Raw genomic sequence first — 19283 nt, forward strand, 5'->3', positions numbered from 1 at the left:
TAGTGCTTACCATTACCGTGTAGAGGGTAAAGCCATCTCTGGAGAGCCTTTAGTCGTTCGATTCATGAGAGGTTTGCTTTGTCAAGGCCCCCTGTCAAGCCTCCTGCAGTGTCATGGGATCTCAACGACATAGTAACATAGTACATGACGGCAGAAAAAGACCTGCATGGTCCATCCAGTCTGCCCAACAAGATAAACTCATATGTGTATACCCTACCTTGATTTGTACCTGCCTTTTTCAGGGCACAGAGCGTACAAGTCTGCCCAGCAGTATTTCCCGCCTCCCAACCACCAGTGCCGCATCCCATCACTGGCTCTGACACAGACCGTATAAGTCTGCCCTCCACTATCCTCGCCTCCCAACCACCAACCTTTCTTCCCCCACCTGCTCCGCCACCCAATTTCGGCTAAGCTTCTGAGGATCCATTCCTACTGCATAGGATTCCTTTATGCATATCCCACGCATGTTTGAATTCCGTTACCGTTTTCATCTCCACCACTTCCCGCAGGAGGGCATTCCAAGCATCCACCACCCTCTCCATGAAAAAATACTTCCTGACATCTTTTTTGAGTCTGCCCCCCTTCAATCTCATTTCATGTCCTCTCGTTCTACCGCCTTCCCATCTCCGGAAAAGATTTGTTTGCGGATTAATACCTTTCAAGTATTTGAACGTCTGTATCATATCACCCCTGTTCCTCCTTTCCTCCAGGGTATACATGTTCAGGTCAGCAAGTCTCTGCTCATACGTCTTGGAACACAAATCCCATACCATCCTCGTAGCTTTTCTTTGCACCGCTTCCATTTTTTTAACATCCTTCGCAAGGTACGGCCTCCAAAACTGAACACAATACTCCAGGTGGGGCCTCAGCAACGACTTGTACAGGGGCATCAACACTTCCTTTCTTTTGCTGATCACACCTGTCTCTATACAGCCTAACAACCTTCTCGCTACGGCCACTGCCTTGTCACACTGTTTCGTCGCCTTCAGATCCTCGGATACTATCACCCCAAGATCCCTCTCCCCCTCAGTACCTATCAGACTCTCACCGCCTAACACATACGTCTCTCGTGGGTTTCTACTCCCTAAATGCATCACTTTGCATTTCTTCGCATTGAATTTTAATTGCCAAACCTTAGACCATTCTTCTAGCTTCCTCAGATCCCTTTTCATGCTTTCCACTCCCTCCCGGGTGTCCACTCTGTTGCAAATCTTAGTATCATCCGCAAATAGGCAAACTTTACCTTCTAACCCTTCGGCATTGTCACTCACAAATATATTGAACAGAATTGGCCCCAGCACCGATCCCTGAGGCACTCCACTACTCACCTTTCCCTCCTCCGAGCGAACTCCATTTACCACCACCCTCTGTCGTCTGTCCGTCAACCAGTTCCTAATCCAGTTCACCACTTCGGGACCTATCTTCAGGCTGTCTAGTTTATTTAAGAGCCTCCTGTGGGGATCCATGTCAAAAGCTTTGCTAAAATCTAAGTAGATTACGTCTATAGCACGTCGATGATTCAATTCTCCAGTTACCCAATCAAAGAATTCAATGAGATTCGTTTGGCACGATTTCCCTCTGGTAAAACCATGTTGTCTCGGATCTTGCAACTTATTGGCTTCCAGGAAATTCACTATCCACTATTCACGTCGTCCTCACCCAGCTGATGAAACCTCCTTTTGAGCCACTGAATTCCTGCCATCTGAAGTACTTGACCTGGAAGGTCATTTTCTTGGTGGCAGTTACTTCAGCTCGTAGAGTCAGTGAGCTGCAAGCCCTGGTAGCTCATGCTCCTTATACCAAATTTCATCATAACAGAGTAGTACTCCGCACTCACCCTAAGTTCCTGCCGAAGGTGGTGTCGGAGTTCCATCTTAACCAGTCAATTGTCTTGCCAACATTCTTTCCCAGACCACATACCCGCCCTGCTGAACGTCAGTTGCACACATTGGACTGCAAGTGAGCGTTGGCCTTCTATCTGGAGCGGACACAGCCCCACAGACAATCCTCCCAATTGTTTATTTCTTTCGACCCCAATAGGAAAGGGGTCGCTGTCGGGAAACGCACCATCTCCAATTGGCTAGCAGATTGCATTTCCTTCAGTTACGCCCAGGCTGGGCTGGCTCTTGAGGGTCATGTCACGGCTCATAGTGTTAGAGCCATGGCAGCGTCAGTGGCCCACTTGAAGTCAGCCACTATTGAAGAGATTTGCTGCGACGTGGTCATCTGTCCACACATTCACATCACATTACTGCCTCCAGCAGGATACCCGACGTGACAGTCGGTTCGGGCAGTCGGTACTGCAGAATCTGTTTGGGGTTTGAATCCAACTCCACCCTCCAGGACCCGATTTTATTCTGTTCAGGCTGCACTCTCAGTTAGTTGTTCTTCGTAGGTCAGTTTCTGTTATGCCCTCGCCGTTGCGAGGTTCTATTGATCTGGGTTCTTGTTTTGAGTGAGCCTGAGAGCTAGGGATACCCCAGTCGTGAGAACAAGCAGCCTCGGAGAAAACGAATGATACATACCGTAGCAGGTGTTCTCCGAGGACAGCAAGGCTGATTGTTCTCACCTACCCTCCCTCCTCCCGTTTGGAGTTGCGTTTTTCCTCATTCTTTTGCTTGTCATTCAACTGAGCGGGAACAGTCGCGCACGGGCGGGAAGACGGCTGCGCATGCTTAGTGGGCGTGCCCTGCGTGCGGGACCGCCCACAAAGTTTTTGTTCCGGTTGGTGGGGGCTGCCGTGGACGTCAACCCAGTCATGAGAACAATCAGCCTGCTGTCCTCGGAGAACACCTGCTACAGGTATGTATCATTCGCTAGCAGGGCAGATAGAGTATCCTGATAGTGAGGTTGCAAAAGAGACCACAGTAGATCAGGTGTCCTTAAATAAAAATAAAAATCAGTCAAAAGATTGCAAATTAATACTGTCAAGTACTGAGCATGATGATGAAAATAGGGGTTAGATGGTTTCCTAAAGGACAAGTCCATAAACCGCTACTAAATGGACTTGGAAAAAATCCACAATTCCAGGAATAACATGTATAGAATGTTTGTACGTTTGGGAAGCTTGCCAGGTGCCCTTGGCCTGGATTGGCTGCTGTTGTGGACAGGATGCTGTGCTCAATGGACCCTTGGTCTTTTCCCAGTGTGGCATTACTTATGTACTTATCTACTTATAACAAACATAGTTTGAAATGTCTATATGCGAATGCCAGGAGCCTAAAAAATAAGATGGGAGAGTTAGAATATATTGCACTAAATGAAAAATTAGATATAATAGGCATCTCTGAGACTTGGTGGAAGGAGGATAACCATTGTACTGGGGTACAAATTATATTGTAGTGATAGGGTGGATCGAATTGGTGGAGGGGGTAGCATTGTATGTTAACGAGAGCCTTGAATCAAATAGATTGAAAATTCTGCAGGAAACAAAACACTTCTTGGAATCACTGTGGATTGAAATTCCATGTGTAAAAGGGGAAAAGGATAGTGATAGGAGTGTACTACCATCCACCTGGCCAGGATGGACAGACAGATGCAGAAATGTTAAAGGAAATTAGGAATGCAAACAAACTGGGCAACACAATAATAATGGGTGAGTTCAATTACCCCGATATTGACTGGGTAAATGTAACATCGGGGCATGCTAGGGAGGTAAAATTCCTTGATGAAATCAAAGACTGCTTTATGGAACAGCTGGTACAGGAGCCGATGAGAGAAGGAAAAATTCTAGACCTAGTCCTTAGTGCAGCGTATGATCTGGTGCGGAGATGTAATGGTGCTGGGGCCGCTTAATAACAGTGATCATAACATGATCTGATTTGATATTAGCTTTGAAGTAAGTATACATAGGAAATCAAATACGTTAGAGTTTAACTTTCAAAAAGGTGACTATGATAAAACGAGAAGAATGGTGAAAAAAAAACTTAGAGGAGTGGCTGCGAGGTTCAAAAAATTTACATCAGGCGTGGTTGCTGTTCAAAAACACCATCCTGGAAACCCAGGCCAAATATATTCTGTGTATTAAAAAAGGAGGACGGAAGACCAAACCACAGCCGGCACGGTTAAAAAGTGAGGTGAAGGAAGCTATTAGAATTAAAAGAAAATCCTTCAGAAAATGGAAGAAGGAACTGACTGAAAATAATAAGAAACAGCATAGGGAATGTCAAGTCAAATGCAAAGCGCTGATAAGGAAGGCTAAGAGGGACTTCGAAAAAAAGATTGCGTTGGAAGCAAAAACACATAGTAAAAGTTTTTTTTTAGGTATATTAAAAGCAGGAAGCCGGGAATGGAATCAGTTGGACCGCTAGATGACCAAGGAGTAAAAGGGGTGATCAGGGAAGAAAAACCGTAGTGGAGAGATTAAATGAATTCTTCTTGCTTTGGTCTTCACCGAGGAAGATTTGGTTGGGATACCGGTGCCAGAAATGGTAATTAGATTGTAAGCTCTGTCGAGCAGGGACTGTCTCTTCATGTTCAAGTGTACAGCGCTGCGTACGTCTAGTAGCGCTATAGAAATGATAAGTAGTAGTAGTATTTGAAGCTGACGAGTCGAAGAAACTTAATGAATTATCTGTAAAACTGGAGGATGTAATGGGGCAGTTCTACAAACTGAGGAGTAGCAGATCTCCTGGATCGGATGGTATTCATCCCAGAGTACTGATAGAACTGAAAAATGAGCTTGCGGAGCTATTATTAGTAACTAGTAAAAGAGGCCCGTTTCTGAGCAAATGAAACGGGCGCTAGTAAGGTTTTCGTCGCCAACACCCCCCCCTTCCCTGGCCAACCCCTTCGTTGTTCTGCCATTGCTCCGCCCCCAATGTCATGATGTTTGAGGTGAGGGCGGGGCCTGGAGCGATTTCCCACCCCCCTCCTCCCTGCCTCCCTCCCTGCCAACCCCTTCGTTGTTCTGCCATAGCTCCGCCCTCGAGGGTGGGGCCCGGAGCGATTTTGGTGGCTTCACCACCACAAACCTTCAAACCTTTTTGAAGGAAGTCAAGGCTTGGCTTCACTGACGTCAGTGTCGTCAGAACGTTGAGGGTGAGTTTTATTATAGTAGATATGTAATTTATCCTTAAAATCAAGCGTGGTATCGGAAGATTGGAGGGTGGCCAATGTAACGCCGATTTTTAAAAGAAGTTCCAGAGGAGATCTGGGAAATTATAGACTGGTAAGTCTGAAGTCGGTGCCGGGCATGCATCTGGTAGCGCTATACAAATGTTAATAATAATATAAAGAACAAAATTACAGAGCATATTCAAAAGCATGGATTAATGAGACAAAGTCAACATGGATTTAGTGAAGGGAAATCTTGCCTCACCAATCTACTACATTTCTTTGAAGGGGTGAACAAACATGGATAAAAGGTCAATATTGTATATCTGGATTTTCAGAAGGCGTTTGACAAAGTACCTTATGAAAGACTCCAGAGGAAATTGGAGAGTCATGGGATAGGAGGTAGTGTTCTATTGTGGATTAAAAACAGTTTGAAAGATAGAAAACAGCGAGTAGGGTTAAATGGTCAGTATTCTCAATGGAGAAGGGTAGTTAGTGGGGTTCCCCAGGGCTCTGTGCTGGGACCGCTGCTTTTTAACATATTTATTAATGACCTAGAGATGGGAGTAACTGATGACACAATTGCTGATGACACAAAGTTATTCAAAGTCGTTAAATCGCGGGAGGATTGTGAAAAATTACAAGAGGACCTTACGAGACTGGGAGACTGGGCTTCTAAATGGCAGATGACGTTTAATGTGAGCAAGATGCATGTGGGAAAGAGGAACCCGAATTATAGCTACGTCATGCAAGGTTCCACGTTAGGAGCCACAGACCAAGAAAAGGATCTAGGTGTTGTCGTTGATGATACATTGAAACCTTCTTCTCAGTGTGCTGCTGCGGCTAAGAAAGCAAATAGAATGTTAGGAACTATTAGGAAAGGAATGGAAAACAAAAATGGGATGTTATAATGCCTTTGTAGCGCTCCATGGTGCGACCGCAGCTCGAATATTGTGTTCAACTCTGGTCGCCGCATCTCAAAAAAGATATAGTGGAATTAGAAAAGGTGCAGAGAAGGGCGACACAAATGATAAAGGGGATGGGACAACTTCCCTATGAGGAAAGGTTAAAGCGGTTAGGGCTCTTCAGCTAGGAGAAAAGGCGGCTGAGGGGGAGATATGATAGAAGTCTATAATATATTGAGTGGAGTTGAATGGGTAGATGTGAAGCGTCTGTTCACGCTTTCCAAAAATACTAGAACTAGGGGGCATGCGATGAAGCTACAATGTAGTAAATTTAAAATGAATCGGAGAAAATGTTTCTTCACTCAACGTGTAGTTAAACTCTGGAATTCGTTGCTGGAGAATGTGGTAAAGGCAGTTAGCTTAGCGGAGTTTAAAAAAGGTTTTGACGGCTTCCTAAAGGAAAAGTCTATAGACCATTATTAAATGGACTTGGGGAAAATCCACTATTACTGGGATAAGCAGTATAGAATGTTTTGTACTTTTTTGGGATCCTGTCAGGTTTTTGTGACCTGGATTGGCCACTGTTGGAAACAGGATGCTGGGCTCGATGGACCTTTGGTGTTTCCCAGTATGACAATACTTATATACATTAACCGAAGAAAGGAGGAACTTTGAAGTTGGCTGCTGAGGCCTTAAGACAACCAGACAGAGGATCCTGTTTGTCTGTTCATCTGTTGTGAATCTTTACTTCTCATACCCGTGGACTTTGCTGTGGCCATTAAACCAGAAACAGTAGACATAAGAGTTTCTTGGTAAGAAAGAAGACTGTTATTGAGAACTGTTGTTCTCTTGAGCAGGGGAATATTTGCTGAGATGGTACATCTGAAACAGATATATTCACAAAGTGTGCCACTGAGTGGACTTCATAGTGTAAAATGGCTCACCAAAGAAGAAGAAAAAGAGCCTTTTGTGCCTTCACTATGCTCAAGTGCCCCATTGATGTGTACTGTAGCATAGTCAAAAAGCACTCCTATCACCTTGCCTTGAAGGAGAGTAGAGAAGGTGAGCAAAAACATTTGTTATAGCTCATAACTGTGAACAGTTGAAGGACCAGAAATTGTGAGCCATAATTCAGTTCTTGTATGCCAACTGACCAGGATTGAAAACCTTACCTGCTGAACAGGATGTTATCTGTGATCAAACTGTTTAAATTGGAGAGAGGCTTCATCCCTTCAGGAATTGTGCTATTGTAACCAAAACCCTATGATGTGTCTTTTGGACTGACCAAAGACAAAGTCTTGAGATTGTGTGAGTGGCTAACTCTGATTAAGCAAGAATACTTGTAAGGGCTGCAAGTAGTCATGAGCTAAAGACATTGTATAAGACTAAGGTTCCACCCTTGGAAACATTCAAGACCCCCCCCCCCCCCCCCAGAACTTGAGATGGAATAGAATTGTTTCTGAGGAGCTTGGGTAGAGAAAAAGCAGTAAGAGTAGAAATATAGAAGCAGTGGCGTAGCCAGAAGGCAATTTTTGGGTGGGCCAACAGGTTGGATGGGTGGGCACTACAACTTTTTTGAAAGAGAAAAAACAGCAACCTGATGCACCCATGCTCTGTCCCTACCGTGCTCCCCATAACTTCAATGAGGGTAGCAGTGCAAATCCAACATATTATATTCACAACATTAAAAATAAAATAATTTTTTGTACCTTTTTGTTGTCTGGTCATTTTATTTTTCAAATCATATTGGTCCCAGTGTCTGATTTCTGCTTCCCCCTGTCTTCTCTTAACTCATTTGCCAGGGTCTCCTGTCCATTTGACATTTCTTCTTTATCCATGTCCATCATCCATCTCCGTTTTCCTATATTTCCTTGTCCAGTATCTCCCCTGTGTTCATATCCCCTCATCCATCATCATTCCTCTGTGCACCTATGCACCCCATGCCCAGCATATCCCTTCTGTGTTCCTATCTGTGTACCCTTATCTGCTATCTCTCCCCCTCTCTGTGTCCAGCATTGTATTCTATTCCATATCCCCCTCCCCCCCATGTCAGGCATTGCCCCCTCTGTGCCCATATGCCATTGCCATCCCCATACAGTATCTCACATTTGTGTGCCTTTCCCCATACTCCCACCTAATGCCCATCATCTCCCTTCTGTATCTGTACACCTCCCTATGTCCCCTTTCTCCCTCCTCCACACCAATGTGTTCCTCTCCTCTCTGATCCCACCCCAACCAACTTCTCTTTCTCTCTCTTTCCTTCCCCTTATGCATCTGGCTCTTTCTCCCATTGTGGGTTCAGCATTTGACTCCCTCTTCCTTTATCCCCTTGGCCAGCATCTCTCTCCCTTCTCTCTAACCCCTCCCTTAGGTCTAGCACCTTTCTCTCTTTGCTCCAGCCCTCCTTGCAGGTCCACATCTCTCTCCTTTCCCTTCAGCTATCCCCTGCATATCCAGCACCTTTCATCCAGCCCCCCTACATGTCCAGCACCTCTCCCCTTCATTTCAACTCTCAGCATATCCAGCACATCTCCACTTTCCCTCCAACCCCCCCTGCAATTCCACCACCTCTCCCCTTCCCTCCAACCTTCCCCCTGCAAGTCCAGTACCTCTCTCCCTTCCGTTCTCTCCAACCCCCTGCCCCTCACAAGTCTAGCACCTCTCCCTTCCCTTCAGCCCACTCCCCTTGCAGGGCCATCAGCTTTCCCTTCAGCCCCCTCCCCTTGCAGGGCAAGCACCCCATTGTCTTCCTCACCCCCCCCCCCCCCGCAACACACATCCAGAACCTCTCTCTTCCCTTCAGCCCCCTCCCCTTGCAGGGCTAGCTCCCCATTGTCTTAACCCCCCCAACACACATCCAGAAATCTCCCTTCCCTTGCAGTGCCAGCAGAGACCACTGTCTTCCTCACTCTCTCCCCCCCCCCCCCCGCCGCAGTGCTTGTATTCAACACTATCAGTGCTGCATCCCCCTGCACCTCATAGTCTCCCACCCCCGCGGCAGCACTTGCAATTTGCACATACTTCAGCGATCCCTCTTCCATTCTCCAGTCCATCAAATCTCCCCATTCTTAATCCAGCGTCTTTCCTTCCCTGCCCCCGCCACAATCCGACGTCTCTCCCTCATTTTCAAATTCCCCGCTGCGCTCCCGCGTCCTCCTACCTTCAAATTCGACGCTTTCGATCGTCCTGCCTCCTCCGACCTGCTCTGGGACCTTCCCTTTGCCGCGTGCGTTCCGTCCTGCGTAAACAGGAAGTTGAATCAGCACGGCAGAGGGAAGGCCCCGGAGCAGGACATCACGCCGCATCTGTAGCTGTCAGGCAGCGCCGAGCAAATTACAAGCGCTGCCGCAGGGGTGGGAGGCGGCGCTACGGTGGGGGTGGGAGAAGGTGAGCCGGCGAGGGACTCTGGATGGGCCTGAGACAAAACTGGGTGGGCCTGGGCCCACCCAGGCCCACCCGTAGCTACGCCCCTGTATAGAAGCAGCCTGATACTTCCTCAGTGAAATGAGGTGCAGGTACCACTAAAACACAATGAAAAATGTCCATTCTAAATGGAGGAATAAGCAACACAAATTAAATCCTTGAGATAGAAATGGATGAATATGCTGTGTTTCTTTGGTACCAAGAAGCAAAAAGAATTTATTTATTTATTTATTTTAGTACATTTCTACCCCACATTTACCCACATGAGCAGGCGCAATATGGCTTACAATAAATCAGGATACAAAACAGGACAATGATGGCCCAGAACCAGAAAGTGACAGGAGGGGGTAGGAACAGGGGATAACACAGTGTAGATGACGAGTGAAGTGACGGCAAGTGGGAGAGGCTAAGCATTGGAGTTGCCAGTGAAGTAAGCCTTGACGAATAAGAACATCTTTAAGGAGTTCTTGAACAGTTGGTGATCGGCGAGCTCCTTAAGTTGTTTCGGTAGGACATTCCAATATTTCGGACTGATGTAAGGGAAGGATGATGCAAAAAGAGTCTTGTACTTAACATTCCTGCAGGTTGGAAAATGGAGAATGAGGTAGGACCTTGCAGACAATACGGCATTTCTTGATGGTAGATCAGTGAGATTAAGCATATATTCAGGAGCTTCACCATACATGATCTTGTGTGTGAGCGAACAGATTTTGAAGGTAATACGGTCTGCTACGGGGAGCCAGTGCAATTGAAACCGAAGAGGTTGAGGAGGTTCAAAGCGCGATTTCCCCAGTATGAGCCTTGCAGCCGTGTTTTGGACTGTCTAAAGCCTTTTCAGTATGTAATCCCGGCATCCAGAATAGATCCCACTGCAGTAGTTTATATGTGATAGGACTAGCCAGTGAACAAGGGTACAGAAAAGCTCTCTTGTTATGAAATGCCTTATACACTTCAGCCTCCACATGGCGTGGAACATTCTTTTTGTGATGGCTTGCACTTGAGTATCCAGTTGTAAATGGCTGTCCAGCACAACTCCAAGGATTCTTAGGCTTGGTGATACCGAAAGTTTGTAATCCTTAACGTTGAGTGTAGTTTGGACTACTTTATTGTACTGGTTCGAAAGGATTAGGCATTGTGTTTTGTCTTGGTTAAGTTTAAACAGAAATGACTTCGTAAGTACATAAGTGTTGCCATACTGGGATAGACCGAAGGTCCATCAAGTATCCTGTTTCTAACAGTGGCCAATCTAGGTCACAAGTACCTGGCAAGATCCCAAAACAGTACAATACATTTTATGCTGATTATCCTAGAAATAAGCAGTGGATTTTCCCAATCTATTTTAATAATGGTTTATGGACTTTTCTTTTAGGAAGCTATCCAAACCATTTTTAAACCCCTCTAAGCTAACTGCTTTTACTACATTCTCTGGCAACGAATTCCAGAGTTTAATTACACGTTGAGTAAATAAATATTTTCTCCGATTCATTTTCAGTTTTACTACTTTGTAGCTTCATTGCGTACCGCCTAGTCCTAGTATTTTTGGAAAGAGTAAACAAGCGATTCACATTTACCCATTCCACACCACTCATTATTTTATATACCTCTATCTTATCTCCCCTCAGCCATCTTTTCTCCAAGCTGAAAAGCCCTAGCTGTTTTAGCCTTTCCTCATAGGGAAGTTCTCCCATCTACCTTTATCATTTTTATTGCCCTTCTCGGTACATTTTCTAATTTCACTATATTTTTTTTGAGGTGCGGTGACCAGAATTGCACACTATTCGAGGAGCAGTCGCACCATGGAGTGATACAAAGGCATTCTAACATCCTCGTTTTTATTTTCCATTCCTTTCCTAATAATACCTAACATTCTATTTGCTTTCTTTGCCGCCTCAGCACACTGAGCAGAGGGTTTCAAAGTATCATCAACGGTGACTCTTAATGTGGAACCTTGCATCATGTAGCTATAGTTTGAGTTCCTATTTCCCCATGCATCACTTTGCAGTTGCTCACATTAAATATCACCTGCCATTTGGATGCCCAGTCTCTGAAGGCCGTCTTGCAATTTTTCACAATCCTCTTGCGATTTAACATCTGTGAAAAACTTTGAGTTCTCCGCAAATTTAATTACCTCACTAGTTGTTTGCATATCTAGATCGTTTATAAATATGTTAAAAAGCAGCAGTCCCAACACAGACCCCTGCAGAACCCCACTATCTACCCTTCTCCATGGTTTTCTATCCTTTCACCAGTTTTTAATCCACAGTAGAACACTACCTCCTATTCCATGGCTTTCCAATTTCCTCTGTAGTCTTTCATGAGGTACTTTGCCAAATGCCTTTTGAAAATCCAGATACACAATATCGACCAGCTCACCTTTATCCACATGTTTGTTCACTCCTTCAAAGAAATGTAGTAGATTGGTGAGACAAGATTACCTTTCACTAAATCTATGTTGGCTTTGTCTCATTAATCCATGCTTTTGAATATGCTGTGTAATTTTGTTCTTTATAATAGTCTCTACCATTTTCTCTGGTACTGACATCAGGCTTACCAGTCTGTAATTTCTCCAATCACCCCTGGAACACTTTTTAAAATTTGGCATTACATTGGCCACCCTCCAGTCTTCTGGTACCATGCTTGATTTTAAAGATAAATTACATATTACTAACAATAGTTCTGCAAGTTCATTTTTCAATTCTATCAATACTCTGAGATGTATACCATCCGGTCCTGGCGATTTGCTACTCTTCAGATTTGTCATATTGCCCCATTACATCTTTCAGGTGTGCAGAGATTTGATTTCAGTTTCTCTTGACACATCAGCATTGAATACCATTTCTGGCACTGATATCTCCCACATTTTCCTCGAAGACTGAAGCAAAGAATTCATTTAATCTCTCTGCTATGGCCTTGTTTTCCCTGAGTGCCCCTTTTACCCCTTGATCATCTAGCAGTCCAACTGATTCTTTTGCCAGCTTCTTGCTTTTAATATACCTAGAAAGGTTTTTACTATACATTTTTGTCTCTAACTCAATCTTCTTTTCAAAGTCTCTCTTTGCCATTATTATCAGCGCATTGCATTTGACTAGCCATTCTTTATGCAGTTTCCTATTATTTTCAGTCTGATCCTTCTTTCATGTTTTGTATGATTTTCTTTTAGCTCTATTAGCTTCCTTCACCTCACTTTTTAATCATAGGATTGGCACCATTGTTCCTAGATCTGAAAGATTGCAGGAAGGAAAAAAAGGCACAGATACCACCCTGTCAAGGACAAGACTCAAAAAGAAACAGAGAATAGAAGTGCAACTTATAGCACTGTGAGATGCTGTGGAATATTGCCAGGAGAGAGGAGAATCTGACTATGTGAATAACCTGTGGGACACAGTTTTCCAGCCAGTGACTAAATAAGCACTGCAAAAATGATTTGTTTCCACAATTAAAAAAAAAAAAAAATCTAATCTGGATTCCCAAAGCCCTCATGAGTGAGAGAATCCGGCGCCACCAAGCCGTTCTGACTGTGACTTCAGCAGCTGCTGAATAAAGGAAGTAGTTGATACTCGTCATCAGGACCATTCAGCAGAATGCACTTAGAGAATTACATCATGCATGCAGGTCATGCCATTACACCACCTCGCTGCTTTATCCTAGGTGCCTTTGACAGAAAATCTCTCGGCGAGAAATGCACATATCCTGGAAGCCCTGGCTCTTAGGACTGTCCATTTCAGAACAATTCTGCTCCCACCAACATTCATACACAAATGACACATAGACTTGTTAGTTAAAATTACAGTGAGTTTGCCAGAAGACTCAGCCCCCACACGTTTGGAGTGTTGTAAGGTCGTCTTTTTGAGTAGAAACTTTTTTGAAATCCCAGTTAGGAGAAGGAGGGAAGAGGAGGCTGAATCACAGACTCCTTTGCTTTACTTCTCTGTAAATGGAGCACCAGACTTCAAAATAGGCTTCTCACTGCTCCTTGTTGATTTGAAGTACCACTTAGGAAAACAAAAACCGTAGTAGATGGAGCAGTTTGGGGGGGGGGGGGGGGGGGGGGGGTAGGGAGCTCGGACTCCTCTGAGCAATACCTGGCTCCAGGCTATTATATCGCCTCTCTTTTTGGGGGGGAGCCCAGACCTTAACCAGGTACATCTCAGCTGTATGGTTAGCTTGTCATTCATTCACTGTAGACAGAAATAGTGATGACCTCATGCTACATGATGCCCTTATAGGATGAAATAGAGAATGACATGGGGATAAAATTTGTTCCCCACCTCGTCCCCGCAGACCCCGTCTCCGTCCCTGCAGGTTCTGTTTCCATCCGCGCCCTGTGGGCTCTGTTCTCATCTGCAGAAGCCTCGAACACTTAAGATTTTATATTTAAATCTTTTTTGTTAAAGTAATAAAAAGGAACAATATGCTGTGTATAAATTACAAATAGAAAACAATAATAACAATGTGCAACTAAAATAAACCCTCCCTCCACCACCACCACCACCACCACCCTTCCAACCCTAACAATTGCTGACTTCTACTACCACAAGGAATCCTAATCCACCCTGTTAAAATGTCCAGGGGTACAAAATACAACCAGTATCTGCCCTCTGTATGCCCTAGAGGGGAGAAATTTGCCCTATAAAGCACTGTTATGATTTTTTAATCTGTGGATAAATAAGTCATCAACAGTCTCAGGATTCAGTCTACCTCTCCTGTCTTCCACAGTCTCTCCTGCAATAGAAGATGTGCTGGTAGCAGGATATGCAGGATCCCCCATGCAAATTTTGCTAGCTGTGGCCAGCATGCTTGCTTGCTTTTTCCAAAAAATAAAAATATTGTCGTCTGCATCAAAGAATCATAAATAACAGTCCAGTTCATTAACAGGCTTTAAAGTAGAAAGTGACCCATTCCTACCCTGTCCCCATCCCCGCGGTTAACGTGGATCCCCGTCCCTGTGTCATTCTCTAGTATGATGGACTGGTCAGGTTCTGGACTGATCAGGTGAGGGTGCTAAGGAGTTGTGTGTATTTTGGTCAGGTCATGTTCTAGGTTTGGGTTAAACTGCTTCTCTCTTCTGGGATGATATGCCAGATTATTTTGTTTGTATGATGGATTTGTGAATGTTTTATGCAGCCTGCTGTGAGCTATTTGAAAGACTAGGTTAAATATCAAAATTGAAATAATTGTGGTATTTTGTTTTTTTTTTTAACAGAGAATGCAGTTGGATATTATTTTGACAAGCTTGCAGGATCACACACATGTGGCTTCCTTACTTGGATATAGTTCACCTGCTGATGCCATAGAAGCTTCCACTTTATGTCTTGGCTATGGAAGTCCCTCGGATCAACCATATAGCTCCCAAGGCAGCCATCCTGACACTCATCTAGCTGAAATTCTGATGAAGACTCTTTTAAGAAATTTAGGTTTTTACACAGTAAGTATAATTCAGGTTTCAAGTTTATTTGATATATTGTGAATCAAAGCATTCATCTAAGTGATATACACAATACAATGGGAGAACAGGGGGAAATACACAGATACAGGGGTGGAATGTGGCTAACCATAATAGGAGAAGAGAAAGAAAGTTTACAGTATTACTGTGTGGGAAAAAAGGGAGAAGGAAACTACAGTAAAGGACATGGAACAAAACTCAGATTTTAAATTTATTTATTTATTTGCGACATCTGTATCCCACATTATCCCAAATAAGTCTGAGTTCAGTGTGGCTTACAATAAACAGTATAGGATACATAACAAAGAATAATGCATAAGAAAGTAATTTGTTTAAGAATCCAATTTTACAATACAGTAGAGTGGAGGAGTGGTGTAGTGGTTAGGGTGGTGGACTTTGGTCCTGGGGAACTGAGGAACTGAGTTCAATTCCCACTTCAGGCACAGGCAGCTCCTTGTGACTCTGGGTAAGTCACTTAACCCTCCATTGCCCCATGTAAGCCGCATTGAGCCTGACATGAGTGGGAAAGCGCGGGGTACAAATGTAACAAAAAAAAAATACTGGGATAGCTATACATGTTTAACATTTAGAAAAAATATGAATGAGAAATTGTACATGAAGCAAAGAGAAGATTAATGGTAAATAGAGTAATAACCAATTCAGGCAATAATTAATTGTTTGAGATATGGCTGTTCTTAGTGAGGGTTTGTATAGGAACGATTTGAGGATATTGCAGAATCTAGTATATTCCTGTATATTTCTTATTTTGGGTGGTAAGGAGTTCTATCATTTGGTTCCTAGGTAAGTGAAGTCTGCAGAGTGGACAGTTTTGTAGATCACTTTTTTGCAATTTGGGAGGTGTTGACTGAGATAGTTTCTTGCCTCATATTTAGCGTTTCTTTGAGGTAAGTTTATTAATGGTACCTTCCATATCATCAAGCTGATCAATCCATAGACTGGTGGGTTGTGTCCATCTACCAGCAGGTGGAGATAGAGAGCAAACTTTTGCCTCCCTATATGTGGTCATGTGCTGCCGGAAACTCCTCAGTATGTTCTCTATCTCAGCAGGTGGTGGTCACACACAGCAGCAGCTCTGGCTAGGCCTCCAAGCCTAATCCTTAGGTTTTGTTGAGGCCTGGGGTTGAGGGCTCTTTTGAGCAAGTGCAAACCTGGTGGTGCCAGGTCCCTCCTTTTCTCCCCCCTCCCGCTGGCTCCGTTTAAAAAAAAAAAAAAATATATATATTTTTAAACGTCTTTAAAGGCGTTTAATTCGACGTTTCTTTAAACGTTCATTGCAGCTACTCACTGGGACACCAGTTCGTTACAGCTCGGAGCGGCAAGCAGGTAATTTTACCTTTTATAGCGGGCAGGGGGTTCCCCGATTCTTCTCCTCGTGGCAATGGCGTCGGAGGGCGAGGGCGCAAAGGGTCGCTCCCCGGATCGCTGGAGCGCTTCTAGAGGGGATGCGGGGGTTTTACAACCTGATTCGCCCTTGATGGGTGATAGTTTAGTGACCGATGAATGTCCCGGTCGTTCCTCCGGCGTGGCGGTTTTTTCCCGCCATAAACGCCCATCCCCCGCTCCTCGCCTCCGCCATCTTGGCCGGCCACGCGGCTCGGACGGCTTCTTCGGGGCCGCCCTTGAGGTTGGAGACATTAATGCCATGAACGCCCTTAATTTGGGCGACGGCACAAAAGCGGCTAAAGTTAAGCGCCGTTCTTCCCGCGCGGCTCCTTCACGGAGTTTCGCGCCGGACGCCATTTTGGATGCGCAGCATGTCTCTCCCCCGCTATTGCGAGCACCGGTTGAGAGTGCGTCTAGGGCTGTTGCCCAGGCTGCGGAAGTGCACAGTCTGGGGGGTTTCTCCCCCGAGTTTGTTTTGCTGCTGCATCAGGCTTTCCTCATGCAAAACGCTGCCCCTGCTCCCTCTTCTGATAAAGAGGTTGAGGTTCCCAGAGGTAAACGCCCTCGGGTTGATTTCCAGGCCTTGGAGGACTTTTGTCTCCTCCGATGTAGATGAGGGCAGCGTGTCTGAGGTCTCCCAACGATCCTTTGCGGATTCCTTGGAGGAGATAGATCCCCGCTCGGCTGGAGCGGATGACCCCTCTGCAGCGCGGCTTTTTAGCCCAGAGGATTGCCCAACCTGTTGTTACAGGCCATGGACACTTTGAAGATTTCCTCTCCGGAGGACGTCTCTCCCTCAGCCCCTGTTGGCTCTGCCATTATGCTGGGGACGAAGCGCCCGCCTAGAACCTTCCACGTGCATGATGCCATGCACACCTTAATTGCGGCTCAATGGGATGTCCCGGAAACGAGCCTTAAAGTGGCTAGGGCTATGTCCCGCCTCTATCCTTTGGCTGTGAGTGAACGTGAGGCCTATCTGTGGCCTACCGTGGATTCTTTAATCACTGCGGTGACTAAGAAAACGGCGTTGCCGGTGGAAGGTGGCACGGCCCTAAAGGACGCCCAAGACAGAAGATTGGAGGCGGCCTTAAGGTCGTCCTTTGAGGCAGCTGCTTTAAGTTTGCAGGCCTCAGTTTGCGGCTCCTATGTGGCCAGGGCGTGCCGGACTATGGTGCAGCGGGCTTCCCCCTCGGATCATTCCTTGAGGGCTGATTGGCCGGCCCTGGAATCGGGCTTAGCCTATTTGGCAGACTTGCTGTATGATGTCTGGAGAGCCTCAGCTAAAGGCATGGCTCAGACAGTCTCTGCGCGGCGGTGGCTTTGGCTGAAACATTGGTCTGCTGACCACGCCTCTAAATCCCGCCTGGCTAGATTGCCTTTTAAAGGCAAGCTGCTCTTTGGGGTCGAGCTGGACAAAATCGTGACCGATCTCGGCACGTCTAAGGGCAAGAAATTACCAGAGGTCAGGGCTCGGGTTAGTACTCGTCCCGATACCTCCAGAGGACGGTTGCAGGAAGCCCATCGGTACCGCCTGGGCAAGTCGGGTTCCTCTGCCCCCTCTTCCTTCAAGAGGAATTTCTCCCCCAAGCAGCATTCCTTTCGCAGAGACCGCCGTCCCGGAGGTGCTCCCTCCGGTCCTCCCCCAGGGTCTCGTACCCAATGACGGGGCCTTGGTCCACGCCCCAGTGCAGATTGGAGGACGGCTGTCCTCGTTTCTGGGCGAGTGGACCACTATAACTTCAGACGCGTGGGTGCTGGAAGTCATCAGAGACGGCTACAAGCTAGAGTTCTGCCAACCCTTAAGAGACGGGTTTGTACTCTCTCCCTGCAAGTCTCCGGTCAAGCTGTGGTAGTGCAGCAGACCTTGGACAACCTGATCCGCCTGGGTGCGGTCGTTCCGGTGCCAAAAAATCAGATTGGCAAGGGACGTTACTCCATTTACTTTGTGGTTCCAAAGAAAGGAGGTTCTGTCCGGCCTATCCTCGACCTCAAAGGGGTCAATCGGGCCTTGAAAGTGAGGCACTTTCGCATGGAGACTCTCCGCTCTGTTATAGCGGCAGTGAAGGCAGGAGAGTTCTTGGCTTCCTTGGACATCAAGGAAGCGTACCTGCATATTCCCATCTGGCCTCCTCTCCAACGCTTTCTGCGTTTACAGTCCTGAGACGACACTTCCAGTTCAGAGCCCTCCCTTTCGGGTTGGCTACTGCTCCGCGGACCTTTTCCAAAGTAATGGGGGTCATAGCGGCCTTCCTGCTAAAGGAAGGAGTACAAGTCCATCCTTATCTGGACGACTGGTTGATCCGAGCCCCCTCTTATGCAGAGTGCGGCAAAGCTATGGACCGGGTAATTGCTCTTTTGAGCTCCCTGGGATGGATCATCAACTGGAAGAAGAGCCAGCTGCGCCCGACTCAGTCCCTGGTGTATCTGGAAGTTCAATTCGACACCCAAGTGGGCAGAGTGTTCCTGCCAGACAATCGGATTGTCAAGCTTCAGGCTCAGGTGGACTAGTTCCTAGTAGCCTCTCCTATTCGGGCTTGGGACTACGTGCAGCTGTTGGGCTCTATGACGGCCACGATGGAAGTAGTGCCCTGGGCCAGGGCTCATATGAGACCACTACAGCTATCTCTGCTGCTGCGCTGGACTCCGATGTCGGAGGATTATGCTGTGCGCCTTCCCGTGGACCCAGCAGTGCGCAAGGCGCTGAGCTGGTGGACGCAGACAGACAAGTTGTCTGCAGGATTGCCTCTGGTGACCCCGGAGTGGATTGTCGTCACGACAGACGCCTCTTTGATGGGCTGGGGAGCCCACTGCTTGGGAAGGACAGCGCAGGGGCTCTAGTCTCCTGCAGAGGCAAGTGGTCTATCAACCTCCTGGAACTCAGAGCCATTCGGTTGGTGTTATTGGAGTTCATCCCGGTACTGGTGTTGAAGCCTGTACGGGTCCTGTCGGACAATGCCACGGCTGTGGCCTATATCAACCGCCAGGGAGGTACCAAGAGCGCCCCTCTAGCCAAGGAGGCTATGAGTCTTTGCCAGTGGGCGGAAGCGAACCTG

At 46.3% G+C, this 19283-nt stretch overlaps 1 protein-coding gene across 1 annotated transcript in view; it reads left to right on the plus strand.

Annotated features, from left to right (window-relative positions):
* The window catches only part of HERC1 (HECT and RLD domain containing E3 ubiquitin protein ligase family member 1), a 736289-nt gene that overhangs the window by 132654 nt on the left and 584352 nt on the right, over nt 1–19283 (plus strand). Inside the window, exon 15 of the mRNA XM_030188195.1 lies at nt 14587–14808. Coding sequence (XP_030044055.1) covers nt 14587–14808 — 222 coding nt within the window. The remainder of the gene's footprint in view (nt 1–14586; nt 14809–19283) is intronic.

This window comes from Microcaecilia unicolor, chromosome 1 (assembly GCF_901765095.1).
Source record: "Microcaecilia unicolor chromosome 1, aMicUni1.1, whole genome shotgun sequence".
NCBI lineage: Eukaryota > Metazoa > Chordata > Amphibia > Gymnophiona > Siphonopidae > Microcaecilia > Microcaecilia unicolor.